At 38.0% G+C, this 21787-nt stretch overlaps 1 protein-coding gene across 1 annotated transcript; it reads left to right on the top strand.

Moving 5' to 3' along the window:
* Nucleotides 1-15841: 15841 nt before the first annotated feature.
* On the top strand, nt 15842-17951 carry rps16 (ribosomal protein S16). Its single transcript, XM_008400436.2, has 6 exons — nt 15842-15897; nt 15989-16040; nt 16673-16774; nt 17260-17356; nt 17442-17489; nt 17762-17951. The coding sequence occupies exons 2-6, from the start codon at nt 15993-15995 to the stop codon at nt 17905-17907; spliced, it is 441 nt and encodes a 146-aa protein (XP_008398658.1). The 5' UTR covers nt 15842-15897; nt 15989-15992; the 3' UTR covers nt 17908-17951.
* Nucleotides 17952-21787: the final 3836 nt, after the last annotated feature.

The raw sequence follows: 21787 nt of genomic DNA, 5'->3' as shown, positions 1-21787 counted from the left end.
GGCGCCTGGATTGTTTTCCATAACCTCGCGAGAACTGGTTCCCAAGAACTGCAGTACAAAAGGACAATACAATTTTATACTGTATTATGTGTCGTACACATTGACAGGAGAACAGGTTTAACAATTCAGAAAATGTAGCAAATATAAATACATTTTTTAAAAGTACAATTAGTGAATAATATTTAATTTTCGTCCTCTTTTTTAATGCATTTATTTATTTGCATTCCTGGTGTCTCGACTAAATACACAAGAGCTGCATAATAGAAATTTTCTTAATTTGTTAAAAAAAAAAATGTAACCATGCTAGCGTTTCTTTTTTATTACTTGATCAAACAGATTCATCAATTCAATATTCCTCAAAATACATAGTTGATGATCTGACTATTTTTGTACAAACTAAAGTATATATAAATGTTAGGGTATGTCCGTTAATAGAATAGAATAGAATAGAATAGAATAGAATAGAATAGAATATAAATAATCTTTGCTGACCCACAGTGGAAGAAATTTTGGTGCCATTGCAGCAAGCTAAGGTCAGTGAGAGAACGTACAGGTGATAAAATACATGTAAAAAATAAAATCGGAGACTGAACTGCAAGAACAAACATAACAAATAATACTGTGCACTAAAAAATACCATACTCAATTTAAAAGTAATGTTCAGCAGAGTACACTGATTTAAAGAAAGAAACGTACAGGATGTGCAGAAATTTGTGTGAATAAATAACAACAGACTAGAAATGGAAAAAAACACAAAATATATGAATATAATATTCTTTGATTTAAATCATGCTATTGCAGCTCGGACTGTATGTTTATGTAAAGGTTTATATAGAAGTTGTACCTCCACCTCAGTTTCAGGTCTTTTGCATTGCCTTAGTAATTTTCCTCCAGTATTGCCTTGTGCTTACATTTATCTTCTCATCTCCAACCAATTTGTGGTTGTATTGTGACAAAATGTAGAGAGACACTGCTATACAGCTTATCATGGTAAAACAAATTATTTGAATATCATTCCTTACAAAAAAGAAAAAACTGTGCCGGTCTTAAAAGTATACATTTTAAGTTATTTTAATTTTTATGAGTGCTATGCAATGGCTTGCAACCCTTGGTATAAGAACTCTTAAAGATGTTTTATTATTGTAAGGCGTGATGCTAGTAAACTGTCAACACTGAGGTGGGTAGTCTTTTATCTTTTCATTTCAGGAAGTGGAAGGAATTTTTTTTTTCTCATGCTAACCAAACAAACTTTCATTGTCAAGGTATTTTCACTTCGGTGCACACATAAATGCATCAATGACAGGGCTCTACCAGCTTTGTCCCATGCAATCTATTTGTTTCCATGTCATGGAAACGCACCGCTTTTCACAGAGAGAAATAAAAATCCATCTCACCAAGAGAGCACCTGCAGGAATTTGATAAGTAACACTTGAAGAGCTTGTAATGTCTGGCGGACTAAAGCACCTTGGTGGTCCTTCTCAACCTGGAGCAAAAACAAGGTGGTCAGGCATAAAGTCTTTTTTATTTCAACACAGCCATCTGTTATTGTTGGCAGGGAACCGTGTATACTCAGCAGGGAGCTGCAGTATTACCTTCTCACATGTAAGTTGAGGGTATGAAGTGCGGCCCTGGTATTGATTGTTTTTTTTCCTCTCTGAGGAGTCATTACAGATGATAATGACGTTATCTCTCTCTCAGAAGTGAATGTACATGATTAGATGCCACCCACAGAAGGTGGACCTGACATCCTGGATTAAAATCTGTTCAAGAAAAAATATTAATCCGAAGCATTTATGCAACTGTGAGTCATTCATAGAACATTATTATTAATTTCTCATTTAGGTACATACATTGTGTGACTGTGAAATAATTTTGGTAATTTAATTAGGCAAATGTTAGGAGGAATGGTTAGCAGAGATGGAGTGGGGGAAAGGCTGTGATTCCCCTGAGTCATAAGGATGTGAAACATCGTCAGAAGGTTGTTGTCCAGAGGCTTCGGTCAGTGTTGTCCTCAGGGAAGCTTAAAGGGACACCTGATAGTGAAAACTGAGGTTTTTCAAAGTGATTAACCACAGCTCACTGTGTTAGCATTGACTTAACAATTAAGCTAAATTTGGGTCCCATATGCTTTAATGCATGCATAGACTTTATTTCATTAATGCAATTGTTAAATATCTTGTAAATTTGTTATTTATATACGTATAAGAAGAGACTACCTGCTTCAGTAGAAATGAAAATTAAATAAAGGCAAGTTATTCTTCATACGAACAATGAAATCCAGTACTGTGAGCCAAATCAAGTTTATTTGATCAAACTGTGGCACTACTGAGCTATAAAAGTAGCCACGGTGGCTTTAATGGTTCCAGCTTGTCTGCATTACTGGGTGTATCATCTTCGATGCCTCATGAGGTTTAGGTCAGGTGAGTCAGCTGGCTGGTCAAACACAATGATATCATGGTAATTACACACCAAACTATTCAATTGGTGTCAAATAATGACCTGCAGAGTCCTTTAAAAAGGAGGTTATTCTTGTTGCTCGCAAACATTTTTCCTTTCACTTAACTTTCCATTTGTAGGTATAAATCAACAAAACAGTCAACAATTCAGTGATAGTCCTGGAAAAGCTTCTTCAGGGATTCTGAACAGGTGTCAGAATCTGTTGACAGAGATCCAAAAGTCTCTGACCCAGCTTCCCTGACTCCCATGATGCAAGGGGAGGGACAAAGATCTGATGGAGTCTCCACTTCCCCAGATGCTGTTGACAGAACATCTCATAGTCCATTTCTCTTCTTTGTAGGAGTGTCATGAAAAGAAAATCATTGAAAAGAAAAAAAAGCCATTTGAAGTCCCATTTGTAGTTGATTATTAACCATAAAAGGGGAAAAGCAGAAGCACAAAAGAAGGTGCTCTTGTCAGACAAGACTAAAGTCCCTTTTTCTCCACTGAAAGCTTCCAATCTCTTTTACATGTACCAGCATTCATGGATGGATCCTGTTTATGCATCTAGTTGGACATCTTCTCTTATTTAAGTGATACTGCATCAGCACTACACTCAATGTTTGAGCACATTAGTAATTGCAAGAATCACAGACTAATCTTACGTTAAGGCTGTTTAAGATTACATTTCCAGGTAAATAGGCACTTGCCGATAATCATTTCAAACAGTTAGTAATGTGACACATAAGGTTTTCCCGGGTAGATTTTAATGTCTGACACAAACCATGATCTGTCAGCACCCGCCGCTTTGATCTCCTCTGACTGTTGCTCCTTTTCCATAAAAAAAATAAAACTCTGTGGAAGTGACTCAGGTTTGTCAGTAACAGAAAATTATGTCTGCACTCTCTTTCTGTTTGTCTGCAGCATCTGAGACGGTCATGTATGTTGATTAAGAGCAAAAACAGAATGTCTCAGTGTTGGCGCGTTCACAACCGTATGACATCAGTGCCAGTACTGATGTTTGAATTCTCAGAGGAAGCTCTTGTTGACTGGTTAGGTCGACTATTTCTTAGGGGAGATGCTTACAAGTGTGGTTTGTGAAACCAGATGAGGTGTGCAAGTCAAGTGTGGAGTAAAGACAGCTGGTGAGGGGGAGGCTGGTTGTTTGTCTCACTTTGTAAATGTACAAGGGTGCGTGCATTTTTATTTGGTCTACTGAGGATTAGTCAGTTTCAACTGGCCCCTTTTTGGGAAGGAGAAGATGGTATTGTCAAACAGTTATTGAGTCATCTAACCCAATAAACTGATCAAAATTAGATTCTTACAATACTAATTTACAGTCACCATAATGTTTCAAGGGTTCTGTGTAATAGGAGATAGCAAAAATAATCTGTTTTTTATTAGGTTTTCACATACCAGAGTACGCGGTGTTGTTATTCATTACACAAAAATAAAGCTGACTGCATGGCCTCAACACCACAGAGCTAGTTCTGTAGTGTTTAGTGGGGCTAACTTCTGTCATTTCAATGGTTCGGCAAACATAGTACCTGCACAAATTTTATAACAGAGTCTAATAATGTGCAGACCACCACATTTGACATATTTAGGATCCTCATGTTGAAGTTGTCACGTGAAAAACTCAGATCAACGTCAGTTCCCAAGAGAAAACTGCATTGCTAATGGTTTTGGAAGCAGACAGAAGGGATCTGTTCCTGATGACCTCATGGGTGACAAAGCAAGAAACGGTTCTGCTTGAGTCTTCTGTTGTGCAATGAACTGAAGAAGTCACAGCAGCAGCCAAAGCTACCAGCGTGTCAGTGCAGGTGACCCAGACAAATAGCACTCAGAGACTGGTGACTGGTGAAGTGTGGACACCTCGGTCCCATCTGAGAGAAGCCAGACACCACACTTATATGCTCCCATGTCACCCAAAAGCCTGTTGTTGGCGCCCCCGACGCTGACACACTCATCTCCCTTACCAACAGCCTCTTTATCAGGACATATAGAAATAGTCATGCTTTGATGTTATCAGAAGACTTTTAAAAAGTGATGTTGAGAATTAGGCAGATGGGGATTCATCAGGCCTTCTGACCCTCTCAGTCAGACACCATGAGGCCTGTTTTTATCGTGTCACAAAAACGATTTTGAAACTGTCCCACACGTAAAAAACCGCAAAACAAACCACTGCAGCAAAAATATATTTGTTGCTGATTACTAAGGAAAAAATCTTTCACAATTTTCCCAGTTGTTTGGAAACCGTTTGGATAGTGCAAAAAGACAATTTTCTCGCCATAATCAACATCAGAACGCCATAAGAAACTGAACCATGTATACAATCACTAAACTCAAACAAAATGGTTCTGGTCAGAAGCTTTCATCTAATGATCTTAAGTGTTAATGTCATTTAAGTTACGCACTGTCAAGCATGGTGGTGGTAACATTATTATAGTGGTAGTTGATGACTACAAAACTGTATTTTGGGGGAACAACGCTAACAAAAGAGGGGTTTAAGTCTGCATATGCTGTATAGTTTTCACTTTAATAAAATTTGAGAAAATCCACAATGTGTCCAGCTTTACTTTAAGTTTTTCTTTCCAGCTGATTTACGCGCATAGCTCTTGGTTCCTGTTTCCATGTGGCAGCAATTAATGTTGCAAAGGCAGCAGAAATTTTGAGAATAATGCACAGACATGAATTTGTGCCTGCAAACTTCAGTCAGAATTTAAAGAAAAAATATGCATGCATTTTAAAGTCTGTTTGCACTGTGCTAATATGCAGATATATCCATCCTGGGATTGAGCAGAATTGGAGGAGGATTACTTGCAGACAACAGCTGAGCTCTAACCCCCGAACAAAAATAGGGCTATTGCTTTCACGCAGCGGGGCCTATATCACCAGAGCATCACTTGATTCTGCTTATTCAGTCCCACATCATTATGCTGGCTGGATAACAATGGAGGTTTGACAGCGCTAACTTGGTTCAAGTGTGTGGAGGCTGTGTTATGTCTGGCATTTGCAAATGAGCAGAGGACTTAGTGCGTGATGCAGACACATTTATTTCGACAGTGCATGTTCCTTTAAGACCAAATGAGTGGCGAAAGCCTAATAACACTGGGCTATTTGAGTGACCTTGTTTCCTGGAGAAAAAAGGCTAATAATAGGGCAAAATCTGGAGCTGTGGTGGAGCTTGTAATAGGTTAGAGCTAAAGGCTACAATGAATCATTTCATCCACACAAACCATAAAAAGAAAGAACATCGTCGTTGATGCAAAAACGAAGAGGAGCGTATATCTGTATCCACATGATTGTAGTGGAGGCTGTGAGACATTTTTAGTGCAATCTTTCAAGTCTCCAACAGCTCTCATGTGCCCACATGCATGCTCTGAGTAATTATTACTTATGTCAGCAGTGGACATAAAGCGGTCCTTGTCCAGACTGACTGTCTTAACCTGGTGAAAAACAGTAAGCAGAGCAATTTTGCTGAGCTCTGATCATATTAAATATATGTAATTTGGTTATGAAAACCACAAGTTTATTGAAGATGATGTACAAAAATTTTTTATTTAGAGTAAAGTGTGTTTGAGGAAGATAATTTAATAGATATTTAATACAAATATTTAATATTTTCATGTCCTTTCAAAGATTTAGTCTTGAGTAAATTATGTTGCACAAAGAGGTGGAAGTAGAATATAGTCCTTATTATCTAGAAACTGGTCATATGTTTACAATGATTTGAAATAAGGAAAATGTAAAAGCAGTTTAATGCTGATTCACTAGATTGACAACAATGGTTTACAACAGTAACACATTTTAGATAGGATTAAATTTAATTTAATCCTAAATTAATTTCCTTACTTACCTTACTTAATTTCGCAAAATGTTGAGGTATTTATTTTATTGCTTCTTTGGATATATTTACATTTATTCAACAAGCTTGAGTAAAGAATTTAAAATATAAATTCAGCTACAGCCATAAATGTTTTTCATTAAGCTGATGGTTTGATTAAATAAATATAGGTTTAGTTATCTAACTAAATTCAACACAAATTAATAACGTAGGCTACCCTATGACTAGTAAACTGAAGAAGAGTTAATAAAAAGTAATAAAAAAAATTTTGAAGCTTGTTGATCTACACTTTTTAAAATATCGTTTTGTTTTTTTATCCAGTTTGTGAGTGAAAAAGCGTATTAAATCTAATTAATGTGCAACAGTCGGGCAGTAAAGTTTACTTGAAATAATTTCCACAGCAGCTGAAACAGACATTCCCATACTTTGTATTGTTCCACTGCCAATACTTATCTCCTAGATCTCCTCAAGGCTTTGGTTATCCTGTTTTACAGTTCTTGATTTAGCCATAGAGCCCTGTGCACTCATTATTTCCATTCACCTTGATGAAAAGGATCATGAGCGGAAAAACAGAGCTGTGTTTGGTGTCTAAAGCCTCTGCTCTGTCAGCTTTAAAAATACCACTTACACGCTGTGAACTGAACTCAACCCCGTGGATGGTCAAGGTTTGTACGTCTGAACAATTCATACCCTCAGGCCAACGGTCACAGATCGTCTCGTCTATCATGAGCGGTACTTCCAGGGTTATGATTCTGTTACCAGGTGCCACACGTCTTGTTCCTTTAATGTGTTAATCTCTCACAACCTTCATATTCCTAACACTTACTGAAAAGATATCATTGGGACGTCGTCAAAGCCAGCAACAATTAGCGTCAGCTTAAAAGAACTACCCCCAGTGAAGTGAATACTTAGAATACAATTGTAAAGGAAATTCAAAAGTACTTTTTACCATGTGTCTTTAGCAATCAGCAGACAGCCATTAAATCTGCATTAACTCTCTCTAGTTACACAGAAAATGACATCTGGCAAAGCTCCAACACCATACTTCAGAAAGAAGGCCTGAAGCAGCAGCTTTAAATAGATAAGCGTTACTTGTGCTACTCAGCTGCACTGAAACCACCCACATATGATTATAACCCTTTATGCAGCTATCTGGCAGTATTATCTGTACCATCTACAGCAAACCTTTGTATGTGCTTCAGTATATGTTTCAAGATAAACAGAAATTTATTCTATTTTGTCTCAATTAATAAGTGCTAAATATATCAATGTTTTTTCACAAGGTGAAAATCCCACTTCGCTTTGTGTTCATTTTGAAACTGTGGCGAACAGAAACGAGTGAAAAGGTCAAGCTCCTTCACATTTATTTCTACCACTTTCTTGTCATTTGCACGAAACACGTTTGTCTTGCAGAAACTAGAGCTCAATTAGAGGAACAGTCTTAAAAACTGGGTCAAGAAGACAGCTACCAATACATAATCCTCCATGAAAAGTTTGTATTTTAACACAGTGGATGAAGTCCTGGACACATTAGTGGCATTTATCGCAGGGGCTGACTGTAAATTTTGACTCAGCAGTGTTATCAGTTAGGTGTCGACCTCACAAGAAGGTGTGGCAATGTTGCAGCTGACAAGGTGAGAAGTGACGCTATCACATATGGTATCTTTTAAAAGCTCCACTTTGGTCTTCCAACAAAGAGCAAGAGAATGGAGAGTTCCACGGTAGTGGGACCTACACAGAAGGTGGGTTAAACAGAAATGACTCTGGGTCAATTTGGTCTTTTTGTAGCCTGTTTTCTACCCATGAAATGCCAATTCAATTTGTTTCGGTTTCTTATCTCTGTTGTTTTCTGTATATTCTCATTATATATTTCAGAGAAGGGCCCCTTAACAAACCAAAATAACTCTTAGCAATCTCCTGTTGGTAGATAAATAGCTGGTTGTCATCAACAAATGTCAAATTTCATCCATAGTCTATACTTAATTTCCTGCATAAAATGACATTGTTTCTAAAACTGTTTTTCGGTGCAGAACAAACCCTGCATACTCATTACGAACTTTTAAGATAAATCTGACAATTTGGCATTATTTTTGATGCTTTCAAGACATACATTGGCACTTTTATTCCTATAACAAATTCTAAATAGATAATCTTATGCAGAATAGGATCTGTGTCAATAATTTGAATTCAGATCCTGATGCATGATCTTAAGTGTTAATGTCATTTAAGTTACGCACTGTCAAGCATGGTGGTGGTAACATTATGATAGTGGTAGTTGATGACTACAAAACTGTGTTTTGGGGGAACAACGCTAACAAAAGAGGGGTTTAAGTCTGCATATGCTGTATAGTTTTCACTTTAATAAAATTTGAGAAAATCCACAATGTGTCCAGCTGTTGGAAGATCAGTACTGACTGTTATGCTAGGCTAACAGTAAGTTGTAAAAGTTTATTTGTTTTCTGAATGTTTTGCATTCCAGGACTGATTTAGTTCATCCTCATCTCATATATGTTGTAAATCTATTTGACTTATTCAACAAGTTACAATAATCACATGTATAAATAAACAGCATACATCTAAAACTTTAATACATTCTTCTTATATTATTGATTAAAAACACACCGAATCTAAACCTTCTAATAATGGAATGGAACATAAGATGATTAACTACTTAGTAACAGAAATCTTTATCAAGAACAAATTATTTTCAAATTTGGTGCTATTTTCAGTTATACCTGTATAAAAAAATTGACTGAATTTGTTTTTTATCAGTTTAGTGATGCTAAATAAGTCCCAAATTCTTATTTTGACATCCATTTTGACTGATAAACAGAAACAAACACAAAAAATGTTTTTCCTATCTTCCTATCTTGGATTTGATAGGAAGTCCAATCCAAGATAAATGGCCAGATTGTTTTCAAAAGGTTGTGACATCATCATAACAACCTTCGGTGGAGGGCCAGTGCTAAAAATAGCAGAGAAGTCAAAGCGGTGGGACATATATGTCCATGAAGTGTGCAGAGAACATTCTCCAGATAACAGCAGATGGCTCTTAGATCACCACCATCAAGGTGTTGGTGTTCACCTGTAGAGAAGTGAAACACTTCCAATATGGTCGCTGTTTTCAACAAGGGGATGTTCTTTTGAGCGTTTGTAAGCATAAAGTGGTTTTTGATCTTATTTACAAATATTACAATGGAAAAAAATATCGTTTCATCCTCAAGGCCAGCAGCTGTGCAAGAAGGATGCCCACCATAGTGGACTGACCCCAGTGACTGACCATCAGTAACTTTACTGTACAGTGCGTTGGGAAAGTATTAAAAATCACCCATACAATGGGAATGTTTAGATCGAAGCATTCATTTGTTATAATGACCTCAGTTGGTTACACTCTTAACCAACTGAGAGTTGCAAAAGACTACTTCTGCATCTCTTGTTGCTAAGCCGCTGCAGCATTTCTGCTTTTTGTGTCTATTAAAAGGAACTCAACAGCAGCTCCACGTTTCTTTTAGAAACAAAAATATATGCTTAAAATGATGGTTAAATCGCACAGCATGAATACAGAATACACTGAAAAATCCCCAAGTTTAGGAAATCCTGAGTTTCATAACAAGCTTTTCCCAGCTGATGATGGATGGAAGCCCTATTTCGGCTGAATGAAGTCATCATCGTCGTGTGTTTCGCTCATGTGCTTGATGAGCTTGGCCCAAGCCTGGCTCTGCTGCTGGGCTTCTCCGCTTGCTGTGGGGAGGGAGAAAAAAGAAAAAAAAAACAAAAAAAACATAAGGAGTGTGTGGGGGGGAGGACAGAGTCCACGACATCATCTCTCCAGACCTTTTATGGAGCTCTCCAGCGGAGGGCTAAAAGAGCTGGCCCACTTTCCCATCAGAGCTTCCCAGCCCCATCTCCTCTCCCTCAGGGACCCTGGAACACAGTGTGTCTGAGCAAAGAGATTCAGCGTGATAGGAAACACAATACAGATGTACTTCAAGGGCAAATAACTGAACTGATAAAGGGAAAGAGTGGTGATGCAAAATATGAGCAGGCATGACCAAGCTTGATCTAACGTCTGACAAGAAGCCGCAAGTTGTAATTTCATGTTGTCATCGTTTTTTTGACTTTTAATTGAATCCTGATCAAAGTAGGGTGGAGGTCTGTCTTCCAGATCCCATCTAGAAGGGGGGAGGAGGGAAGAAGAAGAGGATGAAGAGTAAGACAGGCTTTGGTGCAATGATGACCCTCTAGATGTCATCCAGTCCTCATCCCACTGCCGTGCCTCATGTATGAACCCTGACCAGAGTCGACCCACACCCACAGACGAACACTCGCTCTGAAAGGGCAAGACAGAGAAAAATACGTAGGGGGGGATGAGACTGAGTGTGAGATGGAACAAGAGAAGAAGGAGAGTGATGAAGCAGATAATGTGGGCGAGCAAAACACGTGTGCATGTCAAAAAAAGAGACAAAGAGATGGATAGAGAGGAAGTACCAGTGCTTGTGAGACAGCATGGACGAGAAATTGCAGGTTTGGTCCAGCTTTGTTGCCAGATCAGCTGATTGAATTCTGTTTTTTAAGAGAGGCTTTGAGCCCATCAACACAAAGCCTCTGAAATACATAACAGGGCTTTTAGAGCAGCTGGATGTGGTTTGTTGTTGTGTTAGTTAGATTTTCAGAACAGTCCATTCTAAATCTTTCTCACAAAACAAGAGCTATTTTTGTAATAGGAAATGATGTGCACATCTAACCAAAAAGAGGTTCCCATGCATGCAGTTTGAAAATGTTTATCTGTGGAACTTAAAATCTCTCTTTCCAGGAGGTTATGATGGTTGGACATTAAAAAAGATCTACATTATTTATTTTCTCATATTTGTTTGAACACATAAATGTTGCACCTTCAGTTGCTGGATCTGAAAAACTGAATCAGTGCCTGGCCTGTTTTAAGTTGTTTTAAGTAAATTTTATCTATGTAAACTTGTGAATTTGAAGAAAGGTATTAAAAACAATTGCCTGAATAATTCTCTTTTGTGTTATTCTGACAAAAAACGGTTATGTATCTTGTTTTTATATCTAATTCAAACTGCGCATTGTGTATGCTAGAACTTTTTCTGGAGAAACTTTTCCTGCTGGTAGAAGAGGCTGCAGCACTTGGCCATTACCTGACATTCAGACTCCAGAAGACCTCAGGGGAGCTGACAGATGACGGGACAGCTGCACGGTCTATTGCTATGCGACAAATGTGAGCTAAAATAGCAAATTAATGAAACAGGCTCAAGTTCAGACTGGGGCTCAACAGCAGGCCATGTTATTTTGCTCTGAGCTGTCAAACTGTTCAATAGACATCAATTTTAACAGCTGCTACGGCATAATTATGCACGGTGGTAACTCTTAAATCTGCGAAAATGCTCCAATTGTTGCTTTGGTGGGCTATCTTTTAGTAAAAGGTTAAAAAATCACTCAAATAGTGTGAAGGATACTAAACACCCACAGACTATAACATAGACAGGATTTAGTGAACCAGAAACTACAAAACAATATCCAGTTGATTCAAATAAGCTCTACTTTGATGCACAGTAAGAAACTTCTTTTGTTTTGAAGAGAACTGTAAACCTTCCAAGCAGTTCACAGTTAAATAAAACAAGCCATTTATGGATTTTCATGCGAGGATATAAAAGGTAAGATCTGTTGTCATCCAATCCTCCATCCTTGCAGATTTACGGCCCTCACAGCCGTTTCTCAGAGAAGACACTTTTCTGCCTCATGAACCCAGAACTGTTTCTCCCCCGTTGCCATGGAGTCCTCACCTCTGTGTACCTCGCTAAACCTTCAGCTGCCCCTCCAGGCCTCACTGCCTACCGAGCTTAGCAGATCTTCTCCTTCTGCTCAGCGAAACTTCAGCTACCAGCAACCTCTTTTTCAGCTGCTGTGAGGCCTATTATGGTCAAATGAGACAGTATGGCTGGCCGGGAGCAGCATCTCCTGCACTGTAAATCTGAAAGCGTTGCCTCATGCTCAGGGTGCTGTGACAAGACAAGGTCCAGAGGTCGCGCCTCCAGGTGATGTGTTTCCATAGGGCCGTGCAGAGGAAATGCACATATATGGTGTGCTCTTTATTTATTGCCAGCTCTTTTACTGGATGAGCGCAGACTTTCTCCTCCTGCAAGCTCTGCAATTCTCGTAAAGCCGCAAACTCGGGTCCCCGTGCGAGATTTCGGTGTCTGATCTTCTAAAAATGCAACAATTTTTATCGACTGTATACACAGAGGATAACCTGAAGAGTGGATGTGGAGTTTTCATCGTCTGTAAACTTCAAACCTGAACAACTCAAAAGCTGCAATCTCACAATGTAAATAGCAGAGAGCTCTGGACTCTGTACAGATGAAGTTGACAGCTGGTAGGAGAAAAGGACTGTATGTTTTAGCAGGCTGCCGAACACAGCAGGAAGTCGGGAATGATACAGCAGCCTCAGCATGCCTCCCATTCAGACAGTGATGGTGGTGGTCGACTGGTTCCCGACAGGTTTATGTGGAAGCTTATCAAACATTACTGGGTTCCCAGTTAGGGTTTCTTCCGTCTGTCTGACTCTTATGTAGATACTGGCAGTCTCAGTCCAAAGATACATCCCCTACGTTCATCTATTGGCCTGTAAACGTTCATGCATGAACTGAAAAGGAAATAGCTAAGACAAACGAGAGTTCAAGAAAAGAGCAGATGGGTTCCTCCTTATGATGACCCCACAAAGCCGCAGAAAGGACAGAAAGGATCCACTTTTACTGTTATTTATGCACTATTTCTGCCCATAAAACTCTGGAAAGAAAGCTCAGCCTAGTGTCAAACCTGCATTTCGGGAGAAGCAGTACAGCTTTCATCCTGGATCAGTGCACCAGATCTTTGAGGAGTTTACGACCATGTCCCCTCGGATATTTTGACAACAAGAAATTTTAAGATGGTTGCTATCAGAGTTTGTTGTCGAGTTTTTGGCTACAAGAAAGGGCTGTCCTTTGTCAGCACAACTGTTTGTGGCATTCATGGACAGAATGTTAAGGTGTAGTCTTAGCAGGGAGGGAGTGTAGTTGTGGAAGCTCTTTACTTTTTGTAGATGATGTGGTTCTTTTGGTATCACAGCGGTCTTTCATTTCAGTCTCCCCCCCAAAATCACTGACCCCCAGCTTGAATGACTACTGGCTGGTAGTACTCACCTCAATGTGGATAAAGCGTTTTAAGATGGTCTGGAAACACTGTTAGTGTTGGTGATGTTCTTGACAGGAAGATGAGCCCCAAGTCCAATTCTGCTTAAGGCCACATACAAGCTTGGCCCAGCCCTGCTTTATAGGCCTACGCTTGAGGCACATAAAGCCATATAAAGAAACAGGGAAAGGACAAGGACAGAGAGTTTAGCTGCTGAGCGTTCTCTGAATCAAATAAAAACAAAATATGTACCTGGAGCAACAGGAAAGTGCAAAAATCGAAACTGAAAGCGCTTTTTAACATAATTACCCATCCAGAGTAGGCAACTCCAGAAAGAGAGCAGTCTCTGACAATAAAAGAAGCCATGTGCCTGTTCACCCGTGGCTGACACCATAAACACCAGTCTCACCGCAGTAAATGTCAGACATAGGTAGGTACAGCACAAATGACTCACGTCTCTGTATACAGACTCCCAAGATGCTGTCAACCCACCGCCTCCAACAACAAGATTGTCCTGTTAGGCTGAAAATGTTGTTTTTTTTTGCGCTGAAACACAGAACACATCTTAAGAGAGATTAGAAATATGCCACTGTCACATTAATCAAATTTAAAGCAATCTTTACATATTGCCAGTTTATTTCTTTCCTGAGATACATAAATACATAAAGAGTTTGATGTCATACCTTACATATGAAAAGCAGTAAGTTGGTCAAATATTGCCCATGTTTGTAGCCTGGATTTAGCCTTATAAAAAATATAAATCTATTTTCATTTTTCCTTATTTAAACTTCTAAATTCCTCAAATGCAGCATTGCACTCCGAGCAGAGCTGGATCCTTTGATCTCTGAAGGAAAACGTACTTAGGGAGGGATTAATTGTAACTGATGATGATTTATTCCAGAAACATTATCTTGCTTTTGCCCAGTATCATGCAAGCAAGCATGGTGTTCCACTTGAAACTGATTAGATTCAACTAACCTACACCAGAGGGAGCTGTTGTCTTCTAAATTATGTGTCTAAGTTTAGACTGAGCACAATTTTATATGAACAAATCCTTATCAGATGGTTTTATAAGCAAAGTGGAGCTTATCAGTGTTCCTAGAAACTTCTAGCTTAAGAAACTAATGTAGTTTTTTTCTGATAGCAAGTTGAACTTTTTCCCTTGAACTGGCAGAAGACAAATGGAACGACTTTCTCTGTTTTATGTTGCTTTGACAGATATGTTTCTTTTTTTTTTAACATGGTGGCACACAAGGGGAAATGATATCTATTCCTGCCCACCTTAAGGTTTTTAATGTACTATGCATAATCTAAATGGTTGGCGCAAAGAAATGGTAATTGTGATAGCTAACAACATTTTGGATGTGATTTTTGTAGTCTGAGGTTCATAATTTATTGCTATAAACAAAGTCATGCATGATCTTTAAATGTGGCGGTGCAAAAAGATTAAACAGAGGAGCCACAGAACATAAGCTTTAAAGATACTAAAATAAATAAATAAATAATCTCACCATGCCTACTTTAATTTTTTTTTTTTAAACATGCTGAAACAGTGTAAACTTTAATTGGTTGAATAATAAAATGATAGAAAATTGAAAAGAATTTACATACATTTTTACATAGATGTTATACCACTATTCTATTTAAATTGGTGTTCTCTTTAAATAATGTGCTGCTACCTGGCAGATTAGTGATTTGTTTCCCTTTGCTGTTGTGTTGAGCACCTTCTCTGTCTGGTCAAATGTGGGATATTTTCACTCACAGATCAAGGTGAATGTATTATTTTATATAAATGCATCGAGTTGCAATTTGGTGAATTAATGAGAAATTGTGTTCTTATAATATAAGCATGGCAAACTGAACAAAATAATCAAAATACCATTTCAGTATTATTTGGTTTAGTTCTTCTAAATGTGATGCTTAGAGTTATTTATTTATTTCTGTTTTATTCCACTATGTTTCAAATTTCACTATTTCCTAACAATTTTTTAAATCCATCAATAAACCACATTTACATTTTCATTTAGAAGTCTGTGTACTTGCATCTGTTTACCACGTGCTCTATTAAAATCCCATAGAACCAAATTTTTGTGTCATACCGTATCTCCCTATAAAAATATGATATGATTATTTACATTTTAGTTATTTAATAAATAAAAAATGAAGCTTTATTAAAAGATCTCTGCGTATATATTTAAGTTGTAATAACAGAAAACCCTTATAAAGACAAAAGAATCGGCTCTTAAGACTGAAGCAGCCGGATAGCACAACCACAGAAACGAGGCGGAATTCCCAAGTTACAAAAAGGTAAAGTGAAAAGAACTGTCGAAAATCTACCCCAAAGCTCATTCAATTGTCGTGAAGTCGCCCCTGATGCTCGGCGTGTGAAACCCCATCGGCCTCTTCGTACGGCACCCTAGCTGAGAACGGTGTGTTACTCCTATTGAACGCCCCTCAAATCATAAAATATACTTTAATCTATTGTTTTCTGAAGCGAGGTTTGTTTTGTTTATGTTTCAGAAACATGCCAGCGAAAGGTCCACTGCAATCTGTCCAAGTGTTTGGGCGTAAAGTAAGTATTTTACTGAATTTAACACACATGTGGTGTGGTAGCTATGCTGCCTCGCTAGCGGACTTGAGCTAATAGTGTAAAACACTAGCCTCGATTTACAAAATATTAGCTGCTGTAATGTGATTGACTTGTGCTCATATGTAACTAATAACTTTTATGATATTATTTATCAGTGTAACGCTTTGTGCAGTGCCCATTTTAAGCTAATGATGGATTGTCGCCGGTCAACAAGGCTAGCTGTTTTAGCTTAGCTAGCCTTGTTTCAGATTTTCTTGTAGCTTATAAAATCAGCGTTCACGAATCCACATACAAATTGAAATGGCTATGCTTGCTCTTATAAAGTTCAAAATCCATGTTTCATATTGTTAGCCTGAACTTGGTAGTCTTTGTACAGCGCGAAGATATGTGGCAAAAATGTATGAGTGGTCCATAGTTTCTAATGCATAATAATGTGTCAATTTGGTTTCTCCACAAACCAGACTTGAGCATTTTTATTAAAGATACTAATATGTTTCAGTGATACTGATGTACTTCCACTTTAGTATATATCTTATTATAGCTGACCATATTTTTGACCTGTTGGCATGGTGATTTGCTACTAGATATCTGAATTCACTTGTTTGCTTTCACAGAAAACGGCCACAGCAGTCGCCCACTGCAAAAGGGGGAATGGCCTGATCAAGGTGAACGGCAGACCCCTGGAGATGGTGGAACCCGCCACACTCCAGTACAAGGTGAGTACCTCAGAGAATGGGCAGATAATGTTCACGGCTTTACATTTTTGTTACAGTGCCAGGAAATATTGATTTATTCTTGAAATACTTGTAGGAAATGCTTTAATTTGTCTTTACCCTTTTTTTTTTTTTTGCCTAAATTCCAACTGCTTTTATTCCCAGTATTGAGGAATCAAAAATGTTAACTGAATGTCTTTTGTGTAATTCAATGAAATGTCTGTTTGTTGTCAAATTCTTGGTTGGTGCTATTGGAAAATCCTAGTCTATTGCAGTTTGTTGTCCTAGTAGAAATGCTCTAGTAGAAATGATTGTAATTTTATAAAGAATGTGTAATTAGCATTTACTCGACTATTAACCGATGAAAAAAATAGCAGATTTATCTTTTATATTTATGCAGCAGGACACTCAGACCCTGTGTTTTTGTAAATACGGTTAGTCTTTGCTCATTTAAAAATATAATCTTGTTTTATTGGTATCATTTCTAGCTTTTGGAGCCCGTGCTGTTGCTTGGGAAGGAGCGTTTTGCTGGCGTTGACATCAGAGTCCGAGTGAAGGGTGGTGGACATGTTGCGCAGATCTATGGTAAGCGTCTCTGTAGTTCTTGAATGCTGTTCTTGCAGGTTATAAGACAATTTCCTTAATTATGTTTCTTTTTTTTCTTTCACAGCCATCCGTCAATCCATCTCCAAGGCCTTGGTTGCATACTACCAGAAGTGTATGTATTATTTTTTGGACTTCTTTTTTTATTACATTGCTGATCAGACAAGTTACCTTTGTTTTAAATTGGAATAGAAACATTCATTTAAAAACAGGAATATGAATTAAACGTCTGTCCTGTTGAGGAAACTTATTGCTTGGGAAAATACATTTCTGCTGTAAGGACTTCAGCTGGAATCTCCGGCTGAAATCCAGTCAAATTATGTGTTTTATAACTTAACACAAAGTTGTTTAAAATTTGTGAGCTGGAGTGTTTTTGCTTTGCCGCAGATGTTGACGAGGCCTCCAAGAAGGAGATCAGAGACATCCTGATCCAGTACGACAGGACCCTGCTGGTTGCTGATCCACGTCGCTGCGAGTCCAAGAAGTTCGGTGGACCTGGAGCCCGTGCCCGCTACCAGAAGTCCTACCGTTAAGCGCTCTGTACATTTTCTTAATAAATTGGAGGAACACAAATGTCTGAATTTTTCTTAAGTCTCTGAATTCTCACTGCATTTTGAAAAAGTAGGGTGGGTCCAGTTCAGTTATGTCAGATTCATTATGTTTGCTAAAGAAACAGATGGAGCATAACTACAAGTATGTTAGAGTAACTGGAGCCATGTAGAGACTAACTCCGTTAGAAAGGAAAGTTTTTAACTCCAGTTTTAGAGGCAGAGTGGCTCGACTTTGGGGAGCAGGTTGAACACAAACCTTCATGTCTGGAAGCTGAAAGCTCAGCTCCAGCAACAAACTGAGATGAAACCATGTTCTTAAAGCTCACACAAGGTTTTATATTTCAGAAGAAAATTAAACATCTTATTCCTTGATTTTTTATTTTTTTTTGTGGTTGCATAATATCAATGCTTTTCCACTAATCCTGAATATTTGGATTCAAAAACAAGAGTAGGCCATCGTAAATTAAGATGTAATCGTGTTAATGAAAAAGCTGAATTCTGTTTCTCAATCATATTGCAGTACATAAAATCAGTCTTTTAGTTCTTCATAAATGATTTACAGATGCAGACACAAAACTTATGCATTGCACAGTTTAACATCATACATTTTCCTTCCACAGAACTTTCCAAACATATACTTGGCTACAGCACTCTAAACAGCCATGTTGTAAATATCAATGGCCTTTTGTGGCTCTCTTTGTGGAGTCCCAAAAAAAATGTCAAGTCAGCCGTTTTCCCCATGATTATTTAAGCCACAGCATAACATGTCTATAGGAATCCATTTTCAAACCAGTCTCCTGTAATAGTTTGTCTTTTTTAGCTGTAAGCCACAGTCATTTCCAACTATATCACTTTGTGTAATTAACTTATTTTTTTATTTGGAATACAATAGGTATAAATTATATTTTTTGTTGATTATTTGCAAAGCAGGAATGAAATTGCAATGCAATTCTAGTTTTTATATTAAGAGTTCTGAAGTCTTACCAGCAGGGGGCGCTACATGGCAGTGTAAAAAGGTGATGTAAGCCTCAAGAGTCTTGCACATCTGGAAACCATTAGAAAATGTGTTCAGCTGGCTCCTCGCCATCTATGAAAGAACTAATAAATGCATACTATTAATATATTTATATCTATATAAAATCGCCTTTTGGTGGGAAAAATGCAAATAAATGTACTTGCTTGGTTTATTAGGTGATTTACAGGGTAATGGTGCCAAAGCTTTGCTGGACTTTTCTTCTATTTGACCAGACAATTTTAGTTAAAATTCTAGTTAATATTTCGGTTTTACATTTATTTTTTGATAAGACCAGAACCGCAGATAAAAATTTAACTAAAAAAAATCATGTAATTGAGGCAGTTTCACAGCAGCATATTAAATTATTCAGTTTTTAGGAGAACATCATCTGCCTTTGGTTAGAATTAGTCTGATGTTTTACTTAAAGTCTTCTCCCCATAACTGCAGCTGACGTGCGAGCCCACACCTCTTCATCACAAAAACAAATCCCAGTGAGGAAGGCTCGGGGCCCAGATGTTGTTCCGACTTTTCTGTCGGCCGCCTGCGTTAGCCGTTCCCACTCGGTGAACTCCCGGGGAAAGACTGGGCCTGTTTACGGCCCTCTAATAATCAACCCAGCAGGGAAAGCCCCACTCCCTACTGCTACTGTTGTTTACTGCTGTTTACTTTCTGCCCCTCCTCGCCTTCATCACCCCTGAAGGCCGTAATGTTATGCAGGGGACATTCTGCACCTGTGAAAATGGCTGCAGGAAACCAGGCCTGGGAGCAAACGGTAAATTCATGCAGCGTACCGCAGGACTAAAGGATGGAAAAACTCCTCTGAGTCTTTGTTTGAGCACATTATTGAGTCATTGAGGTAAAGAAAAGCTTCATTTCCAACTAACTTAATTATAGAATTATAGAACTAGAATAATCTAGTGGAAGAGAGGCTCCTTAGCTTATGTGACACGTTGCAAGATGGAGTTATAAGACTATTATTCAGTGCTTTTTGTCAGGGGACCAGAAACCATCCCACTCTGACCTTTTACAAGACTTTTACTTGCAGAAAATGTCAATATACAAGCTGAGCATGAAGCTCATTAAAATATCTCGCTCATCATGAAGATGCATAGCTGCATAATTTATGAGTGTTTCACCCCGTATTTCTAAATGGACCTAATAATGAGGTGGAAAGGACGGAGGAAATGTCTCGCTTTAGCTCCCAACAAAGAGTTTAACTCATAAGGCATTATGCTAATTGCTCATTTTTGAAAGAAATCAAATAGCAAGTTACACGAAATGAAGAAAATGAAATTAAATATCAGTGTTGCTGACTAATAAAACATGCTATTAACATTTAGAAAATAAAAGTAATTATTTTGGGTATAAATTGGGTAGTTTAACAGCTAAATGATTTAAATTCCAACTAGCAAACTTTCAGTTCACTAGAGATGTGACTTAAGAAAAATCAGATGATACAAGATTTCAGCAACAGCAGAAAGAAAACCCAACATATTTTCACAAAAGAAAATAAGACGTTTTAAACAGTCACAAACTGTTTAAAATGATCTGAAATCAATCTGATACAATTGAGTTAAGTGTTGTTGTTTTAGTTGATCTAATTCTAAGGTGGTTCTACGATAACAGCAATGAAATTGCTTTCTTGTTTTTTTCTAATAAAGTTAAAGTTTTGTAAATATCAAAATGTTGATCAGAATTTGACAGTTTGTTTTGTTTGTTTGTTTTAAACAGAAGCGCATGCTAGTGGCATTGTTTTTGGTTGGGCAGTTGCTGGATTCTCACAGAACTTAAATTATTTTGTATGACTATTGTTTACTCAAAATGCTTCCAAATCATTTCAAAGTGTCCAAGGCTTCGTCAATGCTTGTGTTGCCGTCTTTCTTTGCCAACTCCATCTGAACAAATTTCAGGCTATTCTATTTTTTAAAATACAAAATTGGCAACAATCTTAAAGTGTCCGGTTTTGCACAGGGCTCCATAATTGTAAATCTCCGCAAACGCCAGCCAGCAGTGTGTCAAGTAGCATTAATATTTCAACTTAACAAGCTGCATTTTCTTCAAAATGTTTTAGATACACTTTACTGAAAAATCCTCACGTAGGCAGGTTTTCCACAATTAATTAGCAATCACGTTCCACAGGAACAACCACATATCTGCAAACTACAAAAAGGCTGTAATTGTTGTTATGTTGGTTTAGTTTTTGCTTATTGCACTCACTTTGTGTTACGGTGGCCCAGAAGGTCAACAAACTGTAAAAGCCACAATGCAACAACAAAAGATGCAACAGAAGTAACGTCTGACTGGACCAACACCTTCAGTTTAACTCCAATCAAAATGTTGCTGAACATTACATGAGGAATTCATTAATTACAATAATGTACAATACTTTCATTTCTGAGATATAAAATCCTTCAAAATTCTTTTTAACAGTGCAATGCTTTGAATGTAACACATTTTTACTCATTAAGCCGTCGTTTAGACTTCAGTTCTGAGTCTTTTCTCTGTTAAACTAAGAAAATGAGACACTGTGATGGCGGATTATGTCAATTTAATCTTCAACACAAACAGGTATGATGCAGTCAGATTTATTTTCTGGATTTAGTTCTTTGTAGCAAAACACACACATGCACACTAGAGGCTGGCACCTGCCTTTCCTCTGTTAACACCTCAGCCTCTGCAGGGCTCCTAATCCCACAAACACAGAAGTGTTAGGCCAGGATGCACTTTGTCATCACTGCTGCCCCCCCTTACACCTCTCCTCTAACGCCTTTATGAGCACACATTTTTCAGTTAACACGAAAACAGCAAAATATTGCACCCATTCCGTTCAGCCTCAGATATCATATC

This window comes from Poecilia reticulata, linkage group LG23, assembly GCF_000633615.1.
Source record: "Poecilia reticulata strain Guanapo linkage group LG23, Guppy_female_1.0+MT, whole genome shotgun sequence".
NCBI classification, from domain to species: Eukaryota; Metazoa; Chordata; class Actinopteri; order Cyprinodontiformes; family Poeciliidae; genus Poecilia; species Poecilia reticulata.
This window is presented reverse-complemented; position numbering and strand designations above follow the sequence as displayed.

Coding starts and splice junctions, on each gene's coding strand:
- rps16 (XM_008400436.2), top strand. CDS start 15,993: ATGCCAGCGAAAGGTCCACTGCAATCTGTCCAAGTGTTTGGGCGTAAA. Junction 16,775..17,259: donor CCGCCACACTCCAGTACAAG/GTGAGTACCTCA, acceptor TATCATTTCTAG/CTTTTGGAGCCCGTGCTGTT. Junction 17,357..17,441: donor ACATGTTGCGCAGATCTATG/GTAAGCGTCTCT, acceptor TTTCTTTCACAG/CCATCCGTCAATCCATCTCC.